General features: G+C 37.1%; 1 protein-coding gene across 5 annotated transcripts; it reads left to right on the forward strand.

Moving 5' to 3' along the window:
• The first annotated feature begins 1,472 nt into the window (after positions 1-1,472).
• LOC127944488 (syntaphilin-like) lies at positions 1,473-19,530 on the forward strand. Of its 5 annotated transcripts, none has more exons than XM_052540441.1 (7): positions 1,473-1,686; positions 7,614-7,751; positions 10,152-10,226; positions 12,291-12,407; positions 13,012-13,119; positions 13,232-13,381; positions 14,264-19,530. In XM_052540441.1, the coding sequence occupies exons 2-7, from the start codon at positions 7,708-7,710 to the stop codon at positions 15,900-15,902; spliced, it is 2,133 nt and encodes a 710-aa protein (XP_052396401.1). In that variant the 5' UTR covers positions 1,473-1,686; positions 7,614-7,707; the 3' UTR covers positions 15,903-19,530. The 5 variants fall into 5 exon arrangements, with proteins under 5 accessions (XP_052396401.1, XP_052396402.1, XP_052396403.1 ...); XM_052540442.1 differs by having other exon boundaries at positions 7,651-7,751; XM_052540443.1 differs by lacking the exon at positions 10,152-10,226 and having other exon boundaries at positions 1,475-1,686.
• Positions 19,531-19,611: the final 81 nt, after the last annotated feature.

The raw sequence follows: 19,611 nt of genomic DNA on the forward strand, positions 1-19,611 counted from the left end.
CTTTTTTTTAATTTTTTTATGCCAGTTAACAATCTGCGTTCTGAACCATCTACATCCGTGCCAATGAAGATTGTGGAAAACAATAATCCAGGTGTGATGTGATAAATGCATGAAAGATTTTTTTTCCAGATCTTGAAAGTGTTGATTTAAATTTGGAGATGATCCTCAGCTGATAATAACTATTTTTAACAACTGAGCTTATTTGTTTTTCAAGACAAAGCTCAGAGTCAAGGATAACACCTATATTTTTGACATGAGACTTAACATAGGGAGTCAGGTTTTCTAAGTTCTCAGCAACAGAATTTTTTGTTTTAGAGGGACCAAAAAGAATCACCTCAGTTTTATCATTGTTTAGTTGCAGGAAGTTAATTATAGATTTTTATTCATGCTGATTTAAAAACAAAAATCAATGCATCCATTCTGCTAATTAAAAATACGAATTTTTAATGCTTATAATTAGTTTCAATCTCTCTTTTATAGGTGTTCATGCTGCACAAGAAGAGCAGCCGACCAGATTTATATCTGTTTTGCACACAGTAAAAGATAAAATAACCATTTTAATATAAATGTTCATTTTGAAGCATCTAATGTACCTAAGACTAATCGATATTTATTATATTATAGAAGCCATTTCATCAATTATGTGCAGGGCCCTTAATAATAATAATAATTCCTTACATTTATATAGTATTTTTCACTCAGAGCACTTTACATTGTCAGGGGGTATCTCCTCATCCAGCACCAGTGTGCAGCAACCATGTGGATGATGCGACGGGAGCCATATTGCACCAGAAGGCCCACCACACACCAGCTTACTGGTGTTTTTGTTTGTTAGTTTGTCTTTTACTTATTTATTTATTATTTTTATTTTTATTTAAATTGTTTTGCTTTGGTACTTCACAACAACAACAATAACAAACAAGCTTAATCGCCATCTGTCCTATTGGGAGTATACAACCATTGAGAGGAGATTGGACAGTGCTGTCCGTGGTGCTGAAAAGGCGACTCTCAGTTTTTCCTGTTACCCTAATGCCCATAAAGACATAAAGAAATCTAGAGTCCCATGGGAATGTAATGTAATGCCTGGAAAATCTGTGCTTAATATTTTTAGATTGGGTGGTTCTTTTAAGGGTTACATTGATTACAAACGCACTGTCAAAAATTCTTTCAGCGTTTCAGTAAACACAAACCATATTCGAAATTATTGGAAGAAATAACAGACTGATTGTTGCTTGGGTGCTTTACGTTCAAAAATATAAAAAATATATATTTATTCTAGATTTTCGAAGATTCTACATTTTTTTTATATTTACAGTTTTGACATTTTACGTTTCGGTGACTGGGCTTCAAAAGACAATTCGGTTGCGCGTCACATAATTAAACGGAACGTAACACCGCATGTCCTCGCAACTTAAAGTGGTCTAGTCCCCTTTAAGGAGATCGTCGTAATATTACGCATCTGCTTTCATATCAACCCTCGTCTTCCCTCACTAGGCTCTCAAACAAACCTCACGCTCCAGAATCCCTCTCATTGTCAGCAGCACCCGCCCCGTCGACTCGCCCTCCCGAGCAGCGGAGCACCGCTGTGGCGGAGTCCTTGACGGGGACGTGCACCCGGGTAATAACGACAAAAAAACTGCTGTTTACATGAATACAAGCTGATTCTCTCCGGTTTGCTGCAACCAGGTAAAAATATTTAGCATTGCAATATGACGTGCGAATCCTGATGTATCATTGTATAGAAGGACTTCTGCATTTCCCGTGTGCAGGACAAACCAAGGACCCTGACGCCCCAGGCACAGGGCTTATATTATATCTGAATGCACAGAGCAAAAAAGATATTTCACATTCGCAAGTCAAATGTTGTTTACTTGCACCGTGTGTATCGAACACATTTAGGGTTTCGGTGTTTCGACGTGCGCGCGCACAGCAGATCTTTCCCCTGCAGCGAGCATGCGTGTGCTTCTGATTTTGTTTTGGTATTGCGCTTTCATACTATTCTAATCTAGCGCTGTGTTTTTACACAACTCATCATTTGTCATTCTCTACCCTTGAGAAATGCTTTATTTCTGATTCGGTTTCTGAGTCGTGACAGGTACAGTGCAGTTTTAGGGCCTAGGGTGCAGTATGACCTTGCATCCCTGTAAGGACTGAAGGACCGCGGAGAAAGTGTCCTTAAAAGTAGATTTGTGAAAGTCTAAAAAGACCATTGTGTGTAGTCTTTATCACAACTAAGCAAGTTTACATTATTTTGAACATATTAAAGCAGGTGAAACTGTACATTGTGTGTCATGGTGCATCACTATTTACTCCCTCTGGTATTACAGTAATTATCCATGCTCCTTTGCACAGGATGCTATTTGTTGCACGTAGACTTGCCATTGAGGCTGCTTGCCTTGTGGTTGTGTAATGTCGCCATGCCGTCCCGTCTGTCTATCTCACCACAAACACATGAGCTAGTAAAGCCAGTCACACCACTTGTGGAGCTCACATTCTAGAATAGTGGCTGAATGGCTGTCTCCATGACGACTGCTCTACATCTCAGCATGCGGGCTAATCTTCCAAAGCATTTTCTTACCACATTGGTGCTACAAAGAGCACACTCAATAATATATTTCACTCTGTAGGGTGAATGCAGGAAAAGTGACATTTAAATGTATTCTTCTCTCAGTACCTGTCTTAAAAATTCTTACAATAGTAAGGAAATATTAATAATTTAATCAATAATTAAATAATTAACTGATCAGCCATCTAAGTAACTAGCAATAAACTGAAATAGGTTTCAGCTGAAGTACTAAAAACATTTTTAAATGAAAACTAAAACTGAAATAAAATAAACACACATTAAAATTAAAAGTTTATTTTATGAATAAAATAACATTGATTTTTATTGAAAATCAGCATTAACGTCCCTTTTTTTAATTCAATCCACCACCAGAATGTTTGATAATTTTCATAAAAGTTATGGCACCCAGGATATTTTGTTGTATTAATATCTGAACATGCAATATGTTAAAACAAAGAACAGAGCCTCTGCTTTTAATCAAAAAAAGAAACTTTTATTCATGCAATCTTCTTTTTATCAACACTTCAATGTGGGTAAGCTTCATGAAAAAAAAATTACATAAAAAAAAAAAGCTGAGAAAATAGCATTTTTGTAAAATACTGCATCTGGATCAGATTCAGATCGATGATCAAAACATAGATGGAATTGATTGCTTCCATCAACACATCCAAAGCTTGAACAGTTTGATTTATATAATGATTAATGTTTGATTCAGGCGTTATTTCTCACATGCATCTGCTTACTACTGCTTACTACTTGTTTCTGCTTCTTCTTCACCATGTTTTGATCAAGGGATTCAGTATTCTTTCAGAAGATGCGTAATAGCGGCTCTTGGCGTACATGTTGGCAACCAAACAGTTCACAATAACTACAGACTTCTATAGTATGAAAACAAATACTGTCAACTGGAACTCGTGCAGGTTTGGAACAATTTGAGGGTGAATAAATGATGAAAGAGGTTTTTTATCTTTGGGTGAACTATGCCTTTTAGTTAATCCTAAACTGACATGGAATGACATTGATGTAGCCATCTGGATCTATATTGACATTAAACATGGTGTCAATAGATATTCCTATAAAATGTTTTATAGATTTTTAATTGCTTGTGAAATAAATGTAAAATTGATTACTGCTTTTTATATATCTACTTAAGATGATTGCACTGATAACAACTACTGAGTTGTAGTTCACTTCAGATTCACTTCAGAGCATTCATTCTGTATTTATCCATCCACACTGGATGCATTTAGCTCCATACAATCCACTGACTGAGTGATCACTGCACTGCTATTATTATTTTTAGTAATTTTGATATTCGCTTTAGTATTTTTTAAATATAAAATTTATAATTTTATTTGATACCTAATGTCAGTGTCAGTGGATATTCCTTTAATACGTATTAAATGGTCACTGTACACTGCTGCTGTATGAAAATACTTGCATGAAGATCTAAACTGTCAAGCAGATCTTCTATTTGGCTACATTGCTCTTTGACGTTATCATTATCTTTTTTATATTCAAGTCATAAACTGTTTGAAAGCTGCAAGCCAGTGTGTGATATTTGGCTGTTTATGAGCAGGTGTTTTTGCACTGATATAGCTTGAAAGTGGCTTGTGAGAGAGAAGAGAAGTGCAAGGTCATAACAATCACTTATCTGCAAAAGACAACAGTCAGAGGTCATCCAGTGCTGTAGCAGGAGCGTGAGACAGCAGAATTCCTCAAAATATATTATCTTTATTCTTCCTAATTTACTTCCTAATTTATTTCCTAAGCAATTAAGATTTTTAGATCTGTATTTGTGTATGTGGCAAGCAGTGTTGAGTACTCGAGACTCGGACTCGGTCTTGGACTCGGTCTCGAGACCGTATTTTCATGGTCTCGGTCTTGTCATGGACTCGTGTGCATTTTGACTCGGTATTGACTCGGACTCGAACATATTAGGAATCGGACTTATGCCCGAGTCCACTCGAGTCCCAATCCAAATATTTCATGATTATTACTGTATGTTAATGTTTATTTAAAATGATGTATGATTGACACATCCAATGACTGGTGATTTTCTTTTGACGTGAGACGTTAAGCCAACAACACACTGGATGCGTGGCGCAAGCGCCTCAGCTGCGTGGCGTGTCTGTTTTTAATTCGGCTCCCATGTTAACAGGTTAGATCTTGCAGACTGCCTGCGTGTGAGACGCGCGTCCCAGGCGCGACTCGAGCCGCGCGGAAAACGCGCGCATGCTAGAAATAGAACCGACGCCTATTTTTCACGCGACACGCGTGCATGTGGGAAGCGTTTCCAGGCAAAATATACTAGGAAAATATGTTTATATGTCATTTTGTACACAAATACATATTAATTCATGACATTTTGATATTTGAAAGTCTATAGGTTGACATAAATTCAGATATAAATGTAATTTTAAAAATAAATTAATAATGATCGATTTTCAAATATTGCACCTGTCAAACATACTCTATGCTGTCAATACTGTTGACGGTGTCTTATCAGTAGGTGTGTAAAAAAATAAAAAAATAAATTTGATATTGTAATAAAAAAAATAAAGAGCCTGGTTTTTTTGGCGGCCTCCCTCTATGTCACCTACAGCCGCAGCAGCGCGCCAAGCGCCGCGTGCAGGCACGCTTCTGGTGTGTAAAGACACAGAAAACGCGAAGCAGCCACCACCTTTCTGGCACGCAGTAGAGACGCCACGCAGCCAGTGTGTCACCGGCCTTAAGTTACCCTCCTGCCTCCGTAACTAAAAAAAACTTGGACTAGTGTGTATTTTACCCTGCATTAAAACGCACCATCCAGGGAAATTAGCATTAGATTATCCGTTGCTGTTACAGAAAGTGATAAAATGGTAACTGTTGTCAGTCCCCGCTTCCTCTGCGCCAGTAGAGAGAGTTTTTAGTTGGGGTGGATTGATCATGAGACCACATCGTGCTTGGTTGGGTAGCTGGATGGTCTCCTCACTTATTTTTTTGAAAAGTAATTATGGCCATCTGTAATCTTCACAACATCTAAAGTGCACATAATCCAAGACATTGTAAGGATATTAGCAGTCATTAGTTAAGCTTCAAGGTTAAAAGTTATGTAAAAGCTGTTACAGTTGAACATTTACAGGGATAGTGGTACAGTAATGTTACTTGTACTAGAAGTGTTATGTGGAATTACAATATAGAGTCGTACAGTAATATTATGTGTACTAGAAAGGTTATATGGATGTGTATAGTGGTACAACGATGTTATGTGAAAATGAGCACTTAATATTGACAAGTAACACTTCATAATACTAATAAAATTACCTTTACACCACATACTATGTGGCCATTTTAACCTTTATTGTTTCCACCAAACATTTGACATACTCTTGAAGATTTCTTTAGGTCTTGTCTCAGACCCAATCTCTCTGGTCTCGGTCTTGACTCGGACTCGACCCTTTCTGAACTCGGTCTTGACTCGGACTCGACCCTTTCTGAACTCGGCCTTGACTCGGACTCGACCCTTTCTGAACTCGGTCTTGTCTCGGACTCGACCCTTTCTGAACTCGGTCTTGACTCGGACTCGACCCTCTCTGGACTCGATCTGGACTCGGACTCGAATGAGCTGGTCTCGACTACAACACTGGTGGCAAGTCTAGCATCATGACATTTTATCCTTAAATATGCTTCCTTTCACATGTGTTTTGTAATGAGAAGAAGGCTCCTTTTTCAGACATTTCTGCGTAATTTATGAGCCACACACAATAGCCAAAAAAGCTATTACCCAAGATTTGTGCTCCAAATCATGCAGTCATTATATGTAAGTTATAAAAGTTTTTTTATTAATTAATTAATTTGTTTATTTATTTGATGTGATAGAGTTTGCAGATAATTAAAAATATGAGAGAGACTGAGAATGTAGTCTTCTGCATCGGTGCAGAGTTCAAACAGATAGATCTCACAACTGCGCTTTACATTATGACTCACACTGCACCAGAGGGAGACCACACTGTCCCGATACTGACTCAGCAACTGCACATTTCCCCCCAAAAATGTATTATGTTGTTATTTATTAGTAATATAATTTTACAGTTTAATGAGTTTTTATCTTTTTTATTTTACATTTAGTTTTCTTTACTTTTACTTCAATTTAGTTTTTAAAATTATATTTATTTTTTTACTTTTTAAGTTAACAATAGCTACACTGGTCTGTTTTGGTCATGACCTTATGGTGAAGGACTGAGTTGCTTATTAGGAGGAGTATACTGCAGTGTATTGTTGCTTATACTAAGCTGTGCCAATTCCTTGTTAATTGATTAGATCATTAATCGTCTTTTCCATCCGCATGTGTCTCAGGATGCCCACTGTAGCAGAAATCACTGCTTTTTACCCTTCCCTGTCTCATTTTCTCATTTGTCTTTTCCTCTCATATTAAATATTCTAGCTGTATAAGGGCTAAACAAAATTTTAAAGCTTCGGTGAGGATTTTGATTTCACTGAGTAGTCTGATTGTGAAAGTTAAAACTATTATTTCCGTTGTCTAGCTTCACTTAAGTGCAGAGTCAGAGTCAGCCAGTCTATGTCAGCACAATGTTAAATATATTACAGCTCTGCAAGCAATGCTGCTGCCAGGTCTGCTGAGTGTGAAGAGATCAGATTGATTAGATGAAATGGACAGATTCTAATCTTTCCTTTTGACACTGATGATAAGAAACAAAAATGTAGGTAATGTCTAAAAGTGAAGCCTTTTGTAAATAATTCATTATTTCTTCTCTTCTGTGGACCATGGAAGGGAAATGCATTTTCAAAACACATTTGGAATTTATTTCCCATAGACAAAAGAAATTAATTCAGGTTTGGAATGGATTGACATGGAGGGTGAGTAAATTATGACAGAATTAAAAATTTGGGGGGAACTATTCCTTTAATAGCTTTATAGTGTGGCAACAAATTTTTTAGAATGTGCCTAGTTAGGAAACTGTTGTTATGTGAATGAGGCAAGGGTTGATAATATAGAAGTCAAACTGAAGACATTGTCTACAGTATGTTCTTGTGTTTTATTCAGGCTGGCTGCAGCTGAGCTATTCATGCTGTGTTGACAGGGAGGAAGACAGATACAGCTGAAGAAGGAGAAAGAAGGAAAGAGGACTGCTGACTTCATGTCTTCGCCTTCAAATAACAGATCTGGCTCTGGATCACGCAAGTATGGCATGTTTTGTCTCTCTTGAAATCCTCTTTTTTAACAGACACTCTTTCAAAACTTGCAGCTGTGTTGGTGCTTTGCTGTAATATCTGACCCTTCTAGCAGCTGTTTAACTCTTTTAATCACAGTAAGATCTCTGCGGCAGTTTAATGACCTTTTGAGCTTCAAGTGCTTCAATAATCCTTTCTCTCTTCCGATGCTGTCATTAATACAGCAGCCGTTAAGCGATTTCAATTTCTCACTCTGCTGTCAAGACTTTTTCACCCTACAACTGCTAGGTTGTATAAAAACTTCCTGAAGAGTCAGATTAAATTATTTATAAGCACGTTATTATACTAGGTTATTAAACAAATACAAATAAATGTAAACTATCATTCAAAAGTTTGGGGTTGGTACGATATGTCTTTTATACAAGGCTGCTTTTATTTAATTAAAATACTGTAAAACTGTAATATTGTGAGAAATATGTTTACAAAAAAAAAATTACGGTTTTAAATTTTAATGTATTTTAAAATTCCTGTGAAGGCAAAGCTGAATTTTCAGCATCATTACTCCAGTCGTCAGTATCACATGCTCCTTCAGAAATCATAATCATAACATTTCGTATTATTATCAGTGTTGAAACAGTTGTGCTACTTAATGCTTTTTGGAATCTGTGATTTGAAATACTGAAGGTTTTTTTGTTGTTGTTGTTTTTTTTTGTAAAAATGTAAAATTATTTAAAGATCAATTTAATGCATTCTTGTTAAATTAAAGCATTCATTTCCTTTTTAAAAAGGGGCATATTATTAGGAAAGGCAGAAATGGCTTCAAAACATATAACAAGTTCCACCAAGTTATAGAAGAGACATTTGTAAATCAATTATTTAATAAGCACATGGATAAAGCAGTATTTTGCATAAGCATATTATATATCTTCCACTTTTTAAAATGAAAACATTGTAATGTTTTAAACCTGAGCAAGATTAGCATTAGCACTTAACCACTTTCCTTTATTGGCATTATTTTACATATTAATTGCAGTAAAAAAACATAAAATTGTATGCTTGTATGAATTATACATTGATAAATTAAATAGTAATATCTAAAATTCTGTTTCCACACTTCCTGTTTAAGCCATATCCATATCACTGATCTATAATAGAGAACTGGACTGCTCATGAAGACTGCTCAAAAGTGAAGTCGCTGCGCCGCCATATTGGTATTCCCCAGTTTTCCCATAAATTCTATTGAATTAATAGGAAATCGTACAGTTTTAATGAGAAAACATCCCCTAACTAGTCAGCGTTTTTATATCTGAAGTATCTCTTTACATTCGTACAACGCAAACGTCCTAAGCATGTAAATAGTTACTTGTTTAATGTCAGAATTTCCCCTTCATATTAAAAAGGTACTTGTCCTATACTTTAATATAGCGACAAATCCACAACATATGCATTTCAAATTACAAAGTGGTCATGAAATCTGAATAAAGTTTTATGCTCTGGATTTATAAGTTAATTTGCCCTGTAAGTTCATGGTCTATATAATTATGATCTTATTTATTCATACAGTAGGGTAACTGAAAATGTTTTTCCAACAATGATTTCGTTTACAGCATTCATTTTGAAGCAGTTAATGATTTAAACGTTGATTAAATTATTAATTAACTAAACATACACATTACTCCTGGAAACTGTAATGCTAAAATACCATATCATTTGCGCCATCTTAAGGAGTCTAAAAATAGATATTGCTTCCTCAGGACATACATGCATTGTTACTTATTCAGAGAAATAGCACTGAAGTGTGTATGCTATGATTTAAAGACATTAAGCTTTTTTCCAGGACGGTTTGAATTTCAATACAATATGGAGAATATAGAAGCAGGTATAGTAATATGTATTGTATATCCAAATCAATTTCAGATACTAAAACCAGATATTCATCTTTAATATTTCCTGCATGATTACGTATATAAAGAAACATATTTTATGTTGGATCAGTCATCTGTGTCGGAAGTGTGCAGTTTAAATGATTTCAATGTATCACTTGTCCTGCCAAAAAATACCATAAACATTGCAGATAACATCGGGGGTAAAATGTATTTAAATACACATCTTAAAAGCTAATCATGTGTTACTGAATGGGGTGATTTTAGGTCAGTGCTTTGGCTGCCAGTCAATGAAGCTCTCATCCCAGTAGGGAATAGTAAGATGGTAACTCGAACACTTCCAGTGGCTTCACCGCTGAATGGCAGTTTAGAACGCTATGAGCAATTCAGTCATATATATAGATCAGTGGTCCAAATACAGATAATGATGTCATTTCAAAATATATACCAGTAGTTGCAATAAGTTTTAATGGTAATTTTGCAGTAGAGCCCAGCTCTGTGCCTCTTTCTCATCTCTGTTTCCTCAGATTCAACCTGCTGAAGGCCCTACAGCCTAAGCACCGCTTGCAACAAATGCTGTCATCTCCCACTGCGTCCCCTGTGTGAGACTCTGATACAGTACCCTATAGTAGGGCAAGACTAGTAGACAACACTGCTGCACTGGGCATTCACACGCTAATTTAAAACCAGCCCATTACCTGCTACCACTGATGCTGATGTTGGGGATCTGAGAGGGCAGATTAATCTGAACTCTCTGGTCTTTGACAAAGGCTCAGGGAAAGTGCAAATTGATCGGTCAGTGATCTGTAAATCTGTTCCGTGAGAAGCCTGACTGAATTGATAAACTGTAAGACCGACAATGATTGTGATATTTTGACAATGATTCTTATGAGTGTGTGGCAATTCATTGCACATATTCCCTACACAGCTTTCCCTCAATTAGTCCATATCACTGAAAACATAATGGACGTATATGGTATGTCCAACTACCCTGGCTGCTTTTCTCTTTCTCCCTTCTGTGCCTTGTTATCAGTACTGATAACCGAGTCCTCTTCTTTTCTCTCTCTCACGCTTTTTCACTTTGCTTCTGTTTTCTCTGCTTTCACCTTAACCATGACCTTGGCTTGCTTTCATGGTTAGGTAGTTCAGCAAACCTCTTATAGCCCACCAATGGTGGTCCTGGTGGACAGTAGTTACAGGGGCTTGTCATTGAAAATGTACTGTTTTGATTGTTTTTTTTCTTTTGTTGTTTTTTTTTTTTTTTTGGTTGAGCTGAGAACTATATTTGGACTAGTGTTATTTTAGTATGGTTTTTATACTATTATAATGTTTATTAATGCTTTAAATTTTACTCTTAGATTTTCAGATTTTATTTGAATTCAATTAAGTTTTAGTAATTGTATGTACTTGTCATTGTATATATATATATATATATATATATATATATATATATATATATATAATTTTAGGTTTTAGGTTTTTAGGTTTTATTTTAGGATTTAGGTTTATTAATTTGAATACTTCAACTTCGGTGTTTGACCGATATGAGGCTTTTTTAGTGGTTAATGCTGATACCGATATTTACTCAAAATTCACTCACAAAATTGAAATAAAAATGCCCAAATACCAGCTCATTAATATCAGACTATCAGTAGATTCAAAGTAATCCACCACAACTGTAAAAACAGCACTCTGCACCTCCTAAAAGAAGTGCTTTCATTCAGCGCTGCTAACCCTAGGTTTAATTTTTTTATTTTTCCAAAAGAGAATCATTATGCTCTAAATTACCCCATGATCAGTTGCTCCTATTTTGCCTGCGTTTTATGAATACGGTAGGCTATGTGAGGTCACCCTACAGCATGAAACTGCATGTTTAGAAGGTCTTGAAAACATTTATTTAATAATCTCATAAAATAGTTTACATAAGTTTACATAAAATAGACATTTAATGCCAGTAATGATGAAGCAAACAGTGAGTGTAATTCTTTAAAAAGTAATCTAGTAAGCACTTGTACAATATTTCCAACATGTCTTTTATTCTTTTAAGTGTGCAAAGTAGCTTTGATCCTACCCAGCTAATGTTTCTGACTGCCAGAATAAATAAGAAGCTACTATTTATATTTCTCTCTGTCCTCCCCTGACTGCTGACATAATTAATTAGTCAGACAATCTGTCAAATAATCTGTCAGATCTGCAACCTTGTGTACAGAGTTTAATGGATGTAATAAAACAAGCTTCTTGTTATGTTCATTTCAATTGGATGTTTTAAATGGACTTTAGAATGATGTGAACCAAGAGGTTGCTTTAACCAAATATTTTGTCAATTTGAACCATTTAAATTTGTTAAAAACGGATATATCAAAAAGACAGAATCTGCATCTGGAATTTCAAGGACTGATGTATACATACTTTTTTGGAAAATAGGGGGAACAAAATGGATTTAAAAAAAGAGTTTAATTGAAAGCTTACAACACAGTCGGTAAAAGTGGCAGATGATTTCTTTTTGGGCGCAACCTCTCCTTCTACCTAAAATCTTGTATTTATTATCACAGTTGACAAGAAAATGTCCACAGAAACATTCATTTGAATTTCTATATAACACAGGTTAAGGGGAACTTGAGGTGTGTGCTTTCCTATATAATGATTCCTTTTTGTTTGTGGGTCAGTTTTGACTATTGCAGGTTCATAGAGCTAGACTACACACCCATGGAGTCAGGCATTATGGTCTCTATGAGACAGAGCAGAGGATTTCTGACACCAACATCCCCGGAACGCCACTGTCGGTCAGCGCTCCATCATCCCTTCTGTCTCATTCTTCTTTTTTATCGTCTTTTCTTTACTTTTCTTTGTTCTCTGTGTGGCATTGTGTCAGCATGGATTCAAACTCTTCAACCAAAGCACGATGTCCCTATAAAATCCAACCTTTTGAATTGACTGGGGGTTTAAAGCTTGAATTGCATATGTGTCACATTTGAAGATGATTTCATGTCTAGATGACACTGCTGTCAATTTCTGCTTGTTCAGTTGCCAGTTTGTTTCTCATTATTGATTCATGGTGGATATTTAGCATGATTTACCATCCTCAGCACATATTACAAATACAAATATTTGTATTACACTGCAATTTGTGCTTGCAGTTTTATGTGAGCTGGGTATCTTTTTCTCTTTACATCCATAGAAGGTGTTCTCTCTCCCTGGATGACTAGTTGACTGTATGTATAGTATGGAGGCATGTTAATCATTTTTGGTTTAGATTTTTCATGAAATTGTACTTTTTGTTTGTTCATGTAAGTCTGTGTTTGTGCATTTTGTTTGTACCTCATCCTGTGTCCTCTTAAGTGGCCTTGAAAGGAGACACTCTGAAATTGTAATTCTGTTATGATACAGGCGGAGTCCAGCACCTGCCAGTAACCGTGATCCCTATGGAAATGCCTCTCTCAGCAGCAGTAGCAATTCAGGGTCATGCAAGGGCAGCGATGGAAGCCCGACCCATAGGTGAGACACGACTCAGCCACAGACCAATAATGCATTGTTCCTTTCTCTTCTTTCTCGTTTGCTTATACATGGTATTGTTTGTTCTATATACGACTTTTCTCATCCATATCAGGCATCACATAAAATACACCTCCTGTAATGATAACCATGGTATCCGGCCCCCTCCACCTGAGCAATACCTTACCCCACTGCAACAGAAAGAGGTGTGTATCAGACACCTCAGAGCACGGCTCAAAGAAACCATCGAAAGACTACAGGACAGGTGAGGCATGCATCATTCATAGTATGAGTGCCCATGCACTTATGATCACACCAGCCTTTGAAGAAATTAGTTTTATCTTTAGGCAGCTGCTTTGAGTGGCAGTTAATTAAAGTGATTCCTTTATTTAAAATTGGTACACAAATTTGCACTTGGTTGATGATTTCCAGACCATGTAACAATTACAAATACAGATTGACCTGTTAAATTGCGAACCAATATATGTTAGTATTTAGACGGTGTAATTTTTCATTTATTTCTCTATATTCTAACAACTCTAATTATATACAGTATTATTTTTCTAAACTGTTTATTTTCAAGGCAGCCTCCATTTGTCCAATGCCAGTGCATTGTTATTGTGTTCTTAAAGCAGCTTTGTATAATTCTCAAAAGAGAGCTATTGGTCAGATTTTCCATTTATCGCAATGGCAGTAGTTTGTCTGTCATGTTTGCATATTGTGGTCAATTTTGGGCACACTACTTAATTCATATTGTATTACCTGACTAATTGTTGTAGAGCTTCAGAAAAATTACATAAAGACAATGCTGACTGGCTGGTGGAGCCACAAGAACATGCAGTTACAAACACTGAATAGCGTTCAGTGGATAAAGTTGCTTTTTTTCTAACTACACCATGCTAACCAAATAAAAACGGACTCCTTGTTCTTTTCAAATAGGTTTCATGGCTTTTTTATTAATTTTCAAGGAACATAAACTATCAGTGACTGACAAAAAGTTGGCAAATCATATAATACTGGGAAAGGAAAAAGTATTTTAAAAGCAAAAACATTTGGCAGAGTAGTTGTAATTTTGGATGGTCCTTGCTTTTCTCTTTTGACGTGCTTGATTTCTCTGTCCTCTGTCTTGTTTCCTCTCTTTCTTTAGGGACACTGAGGTTGATGAGTTGCGTACTCAGCTGTCTCGTATGCAAGAAGACTGGATTGAAGAAGAATGCCACCGAGTGGAGGCCCAGCTGGCTCTAAAGGAGGCTCGCAGGGAGATCCAGCAGCTTAAGCAAGTCGTCGATGTTGTCAGATCCAGTCTGGGAGACACCGACACCGGAGTGCAAAAATGCTTCCAAGACATAAATCTCCAGAACCACAAACTGGAGTCTTTATTGCAGAGCATGGAGCTGGCACAGATCGGGCCCACCAAAACAGAAGAAACCCTGGCAGGTGGAGGGGTGGTGGGGTCAGGGCTGGAGGTCAGCGTGGGCCTGGTGGGGTCTTCCGAAGGCTCCCCAGCTCGCTCACTTACCCATAGCTCTACCTACACCAAGCTAAGTGACCAGCCTGGCCAGGAATGTGATGGTAATGAAAATGGATGTGATATTCCATGTTTGTCAGGCGACGGCACCCAGGACAGCGGGTTTGTTTGCTGTGGAGACAGTGGAAGAGGAGCAAGCAAGGCAGATCTGCTTCTGGAGGCTGAGTTTCTATCCCAAGAGACAGCCTCATTGCTCAATGCGTATTCCCGCCTGCCTCACTCTTCCACCTACGATGCACTGTGCAACAGTGAGCCTAGAGTTGTGCCTCTCCGCTGCAGTGGAATCGGGACGGGGACCAATGTTAGTGTAAGTCATCCATGTCTGTCACATCATCACCTATATCTGCATCACCTGCGTGAGCAAGGCATTCAAACGGACTATGATCATGCCCCTGCTTCAGCCCCTGCCCATGGTCCCAGTACATCCTTTAACGCTGATCTAGACATTATTGCTGAGCGCACCTTCCGCTCTCAGGCCTGCAGTCCAACCTCCACCTGGATGTCTGACGAGGGAGATGATCTGGAGTCAGTAGCCACAGAATCAGCCATTACAGCAACAGTTGCCACAACTTCTGTCATCACAGACTTTTCCACTAAGTCTGCACCAGCTGTTGCAATAGAGCCTTGGGAACCAGCTGTATCTGTTCCAAAAGGACCTATGACTTTAGCTTTGATCCCCATAGAGTCTTCTGTCAAGGAGACAACTGCTTCAGAGCCCCTTACAGTCTTACCAATCACCACAACAGCTTTGACCACAGAGACCACTGGATCCCAAGAGCCCAACTCTGTTCAACCTCGGCCTGTAACAGACCCTTTGCCAAACCCTGGCACCTCCCCTTGCTCCGTGCAGCCATTGGTTGAGACAGAATTGGATCCCCTTCCACAGACCACTCAACCTCATAGTGTACTAACAGAGGCTGGGGTTGAAGGGGATCATGTCATAAATATAGTTGCAGACGATGAAGATGAGGATGACGAGAGTGCTACGAACACAGACTCCAGGTCATCTGGCTGTGGTTTACCAGCAAAGAACTACTGGAGCCGGCACTTCCTAGTGGATCTGCTTGCGGTGATCGTGCCAGTGGTCCCCACAGTGGCGTGGTTCTGTCGGGGTCCACACCGTGTTGGTCAGCCAATATACCATATTGGATCTCTATTGCGGGGTTGTTGCACTGTGGCTCTTCATTCTCTGCGTAGAGGAGGAGGCCTCCGACACTACCCCACGGGAGGAGTTGGTTCAGGGGGGATGAGTATATGAGACCAGCTCTTCTCTAAGGGGATGCGCTGAAGCCAGTGATATCACTGTTCTTCTGTCAGATGTGCAATTAGGGAGTGGTTAACACAGGTAAAATGAATTGAGGCAACCAGTGGAAGGATAGTACCTGAGCACAGCACCTTAAATGCTGTGGTTATCTATGGTCTATATCCAAGACAAGATAAGAAAAAGGAAGGGGAATCACTATTATGTATTTTCACCAGATGCTCATGAAGTTCAGGACTTCAAGCGAGCTTTCACCTTTTTCCACAACTACTTCCCTAAGAAAAGAGGAAGGATAAAGTGTTCTGAATGATGGACTGACACAATGACTTTTAACTTTGTGAGTGACACTAAAAGATCCCCTTTAATATGATTGTATTACCCTTATTTAGAGTGAAGAGTCACAGTCATTGATGGGAAGAAATTGTACTTTTGTTTGTCCCTCCTACTGTCACTGCAGAGGGTGTGTGTTGTATGTGTACGTATTTCTTTATCTGAGCGAGTGTTGTGTTGTGTTAACGTACAGTGCAGCCAAAGTACCTGGATTACTAATGGCCATCATTGTTATAGCCGTGAGTGCAGTAGTTAGCTGTCTCATTACTTGTGCCTGTGTGGATAAGAGCAGTCATATTTTCCCCTTAAGGAGCCAAGCAAGCACCTGCTAAGCTATTTATATGCTTTGCATATACCACTAGTGTCCTAAATAAATGCGGTCACAAAATGATACTTAGTCCATCTGGAGCCTTTGAGACAATGCATTCTTTATTTTATGCTCAATTAAGTGGGGAAGTTTGATGGTTAGGAAATGTTCTGTATAGCTGAATGCTAAATTGTGCATTTAAGAAAAGGGTAATGTTTTTTAATAATAATATTAATAGTAAGAGGGATTCAGCGTTTAGACAATGATCAGGGTTGATGACTTTAATAGGGTGATGGGAGCTTTTTCACCAGATGAATTGTATGATTGTTTCACTGTGTGACCATCAAAAAAGTGTCATAGCCAAATCTATCATAGCAAAAATCTTTAGCAATAGTTCTAATTTTGATGTCCACTGTAAAGCCCCGTTCACACCAATAACGATCACTATAAAGATAAGATAACTATAAAGATAACGATATTAGCGTCCACACCAGTGAACGATATCGTCTGTTTATTCTGAGCGCACGTGCGTCTGCCGCTTTAAATCCTCGAGCTTGTTATAGCAGGGTGGATTCTGATTGGATGTGAATGTTTGTATCGTTCATCAGCTGGAAAAAAAATCGTTCTGAAAATGATTCCAACGATACCGTTTCTCTGTGCCTTTATTGTTATAGTTGTAGTGTGGACTCTGCTATTATTTAATACTGAAAACGATTTTTAGAACTATATCTTTATCGTTATCTTTATAGTTATCGTGCTTGGTGTGAACGGGCCTTAAGACTATTATATCATTAATTACAACCGGTTGTGCTTGGCCTACATCTGAACTTAATTTAGCATTAAACCCTGCTAAACAAGTTGTTTCTAAGTTGTTGCTAATATTATTAGCACAAATACTAATATGTTATTAAAGTTACTAATTTGTTGTTTCTGAAATACTATGTAATATAATTCCACTAAAAAGATCAAATAAAAGCAACAATAAAATTGGAGTTACTTGGATACCTGATTACTTGGTGGATATTACAAATTGATGAAATTAAAACAGTGAAAGTAATTTACACATTTACTGCATGCAGAAACAAATTTTGAATATTGAATATTGAAACATTCTCTGCTTTCGGCTTTTTCTAAACATTTGGCCATGACTTCAAGTCCCTCATGATATTCATAATGACCATTTATTTTACTGACACATAGGTGATGGGTGACATTTAATGACATCAATTGCACTGTAACTCACTTTATAAGCAATTACTTAAAGTATACTTGATTGTGAGTTTCTGTCTTTCTAAAGGCCAATGCATACATATGTATTTGTGGGTCAGGGTTAGATTTCACCAACACCACCATTTCCAAAATATCATAATTGGTTCATTAATTCACATGAATATTTATACTTTGTGTATTTTGTTTCTGACAGCTGGATTGATTTGCCAGTCAACAATGTACCAGATAATGATCACTAATTGTAGTTATGTCTCTCTAAATCATGAATAGCCACTGCCTTTCTGTCTACCTCCACCCTCTGATATTGTGTTCAATATATTTATTGTGATATAGGCCTTATTTGTTGTCTATTTGCTAAGTTCTCATTTAAATTATTTACTGCTTTCTGATGTGTCGTCTGTAAGGTTTTTCAGCGCTTGATATTTATTCTTTTGAACCGCTTGACAATCTTAATTTGTGCTTTACGTGCTGGCAACTATAAGTCATTCATTTAAAGTCTAGTCAATGCACTTTTTCACCTCATTCCAACTAAGCACTTACTGAAGAACCTTAGAGCAGATTTAAATAAATGAAGGCATATATGTTCCTGACTTTTATGTTTTTGTTGTTTTCTTGTTTGTGTTGTCTTTATTGACTTGTGTTTGTTGAAACTATGAATGTGTGGCTTTCAGATAGTTCTGTCTTTTGACTCATGTATCTGAGCTAAAATGAGATTGTAATAAATCGTTACCCCAAGGTATAGGTTTCCTTCAAACCTCTATTGTCTGTCAATGAAATGTAGATAAATAACTATTGCATTAGTTATTTGGCCATGTAAAGGTTTTACATTAATATAAAGCTTTGTATACCTGGTGAAATGACACACAAGGTCTTGACAAGATTTTCTTGAATCTTTTGAAGCCATATTACAAGTAGAGGTGTATGTTGGCACTATATACAGGTAAATTTGAGTATATCATATATTGTCTTATCGCCTTTTTTCCATTTGTATTAGTGTGTGCAATTTAATGTGATAATTCATGTTGCAGTAACAGTTCATTTTTCTTTCCGCATTTGAATGGTAATTAATAATCACAGATTATTATTTCCTTAAGTTAACATGCTCTCCATGAAAGAAAAAAAACTGTGTCTTACCATTGTAACAAAGTGACATTTTTTCCTTATTTTTGGGGAGGATCAAGAATAAACATTTCCAAGTTTGATGTCAATGTCATCTGGCACAGTTTTAGTTTAGAATGTCCTTTTGTAACCACAAAATATATTGGAACAGATGCATCTCTTGTTGAATCATGGCAATAAATAATTTGCTTCTTTACTAATATATATATATATATATATATATCACCTTCCAATATGATTTGAAGACAATAGTACCCAATTTATTCTTTAAATTGTTTGGTTCAGAGTGAACACTGAAACTAAATGATTGTTTTAGTCTCTGTTAAACAGGATTACACGACTGTACCTAGAAGACTAGATTTCACAGAGGTACCTCTGTTATAGTTTTTTTTTTTTTTTTTGTGATCATCATTCTGATTCATTTTCACCTTCTCGCACTTCAGTTTGTCTCTATATTGTCTACCAGCATTAGTAATGTAAGTGGAACCGGTCTTGTAAGTCTGCTAATGTTTCATAGTGTCTCAATATTTTTGTGAAGAATCATATTTTAATGGTGATATAAGAGTGTACACAACATATCGCTCTTGACCCTCATTGTTTATTAAAAAGAATCTATATTAAAAAGCATGGTGAACAATGCCTTCTCACTACTTTGTAAGTTTTTTAATCCTTGGTTTCAAATCTAGTTTTTAAATCATCTGAAAATGTGTAGAGCATCTC

Source organism: Carassius gibelio, chromosome A23 (genome assembly GCF_023724105.1).
Source record: "Carassius gibelio isolate Cgi1373 ecotype wild population from Czech Republic chromosome A23, carGib1.2-hapl.c, whole genome shotgun sequence".
In the NCBI taxonomy this organism is placed as follows: Eukaryota; Metazoa; Chordata; class Actinopteri; order Cypriniformes; family Cyprinidae; genus Carassius; species Carassius gibelio.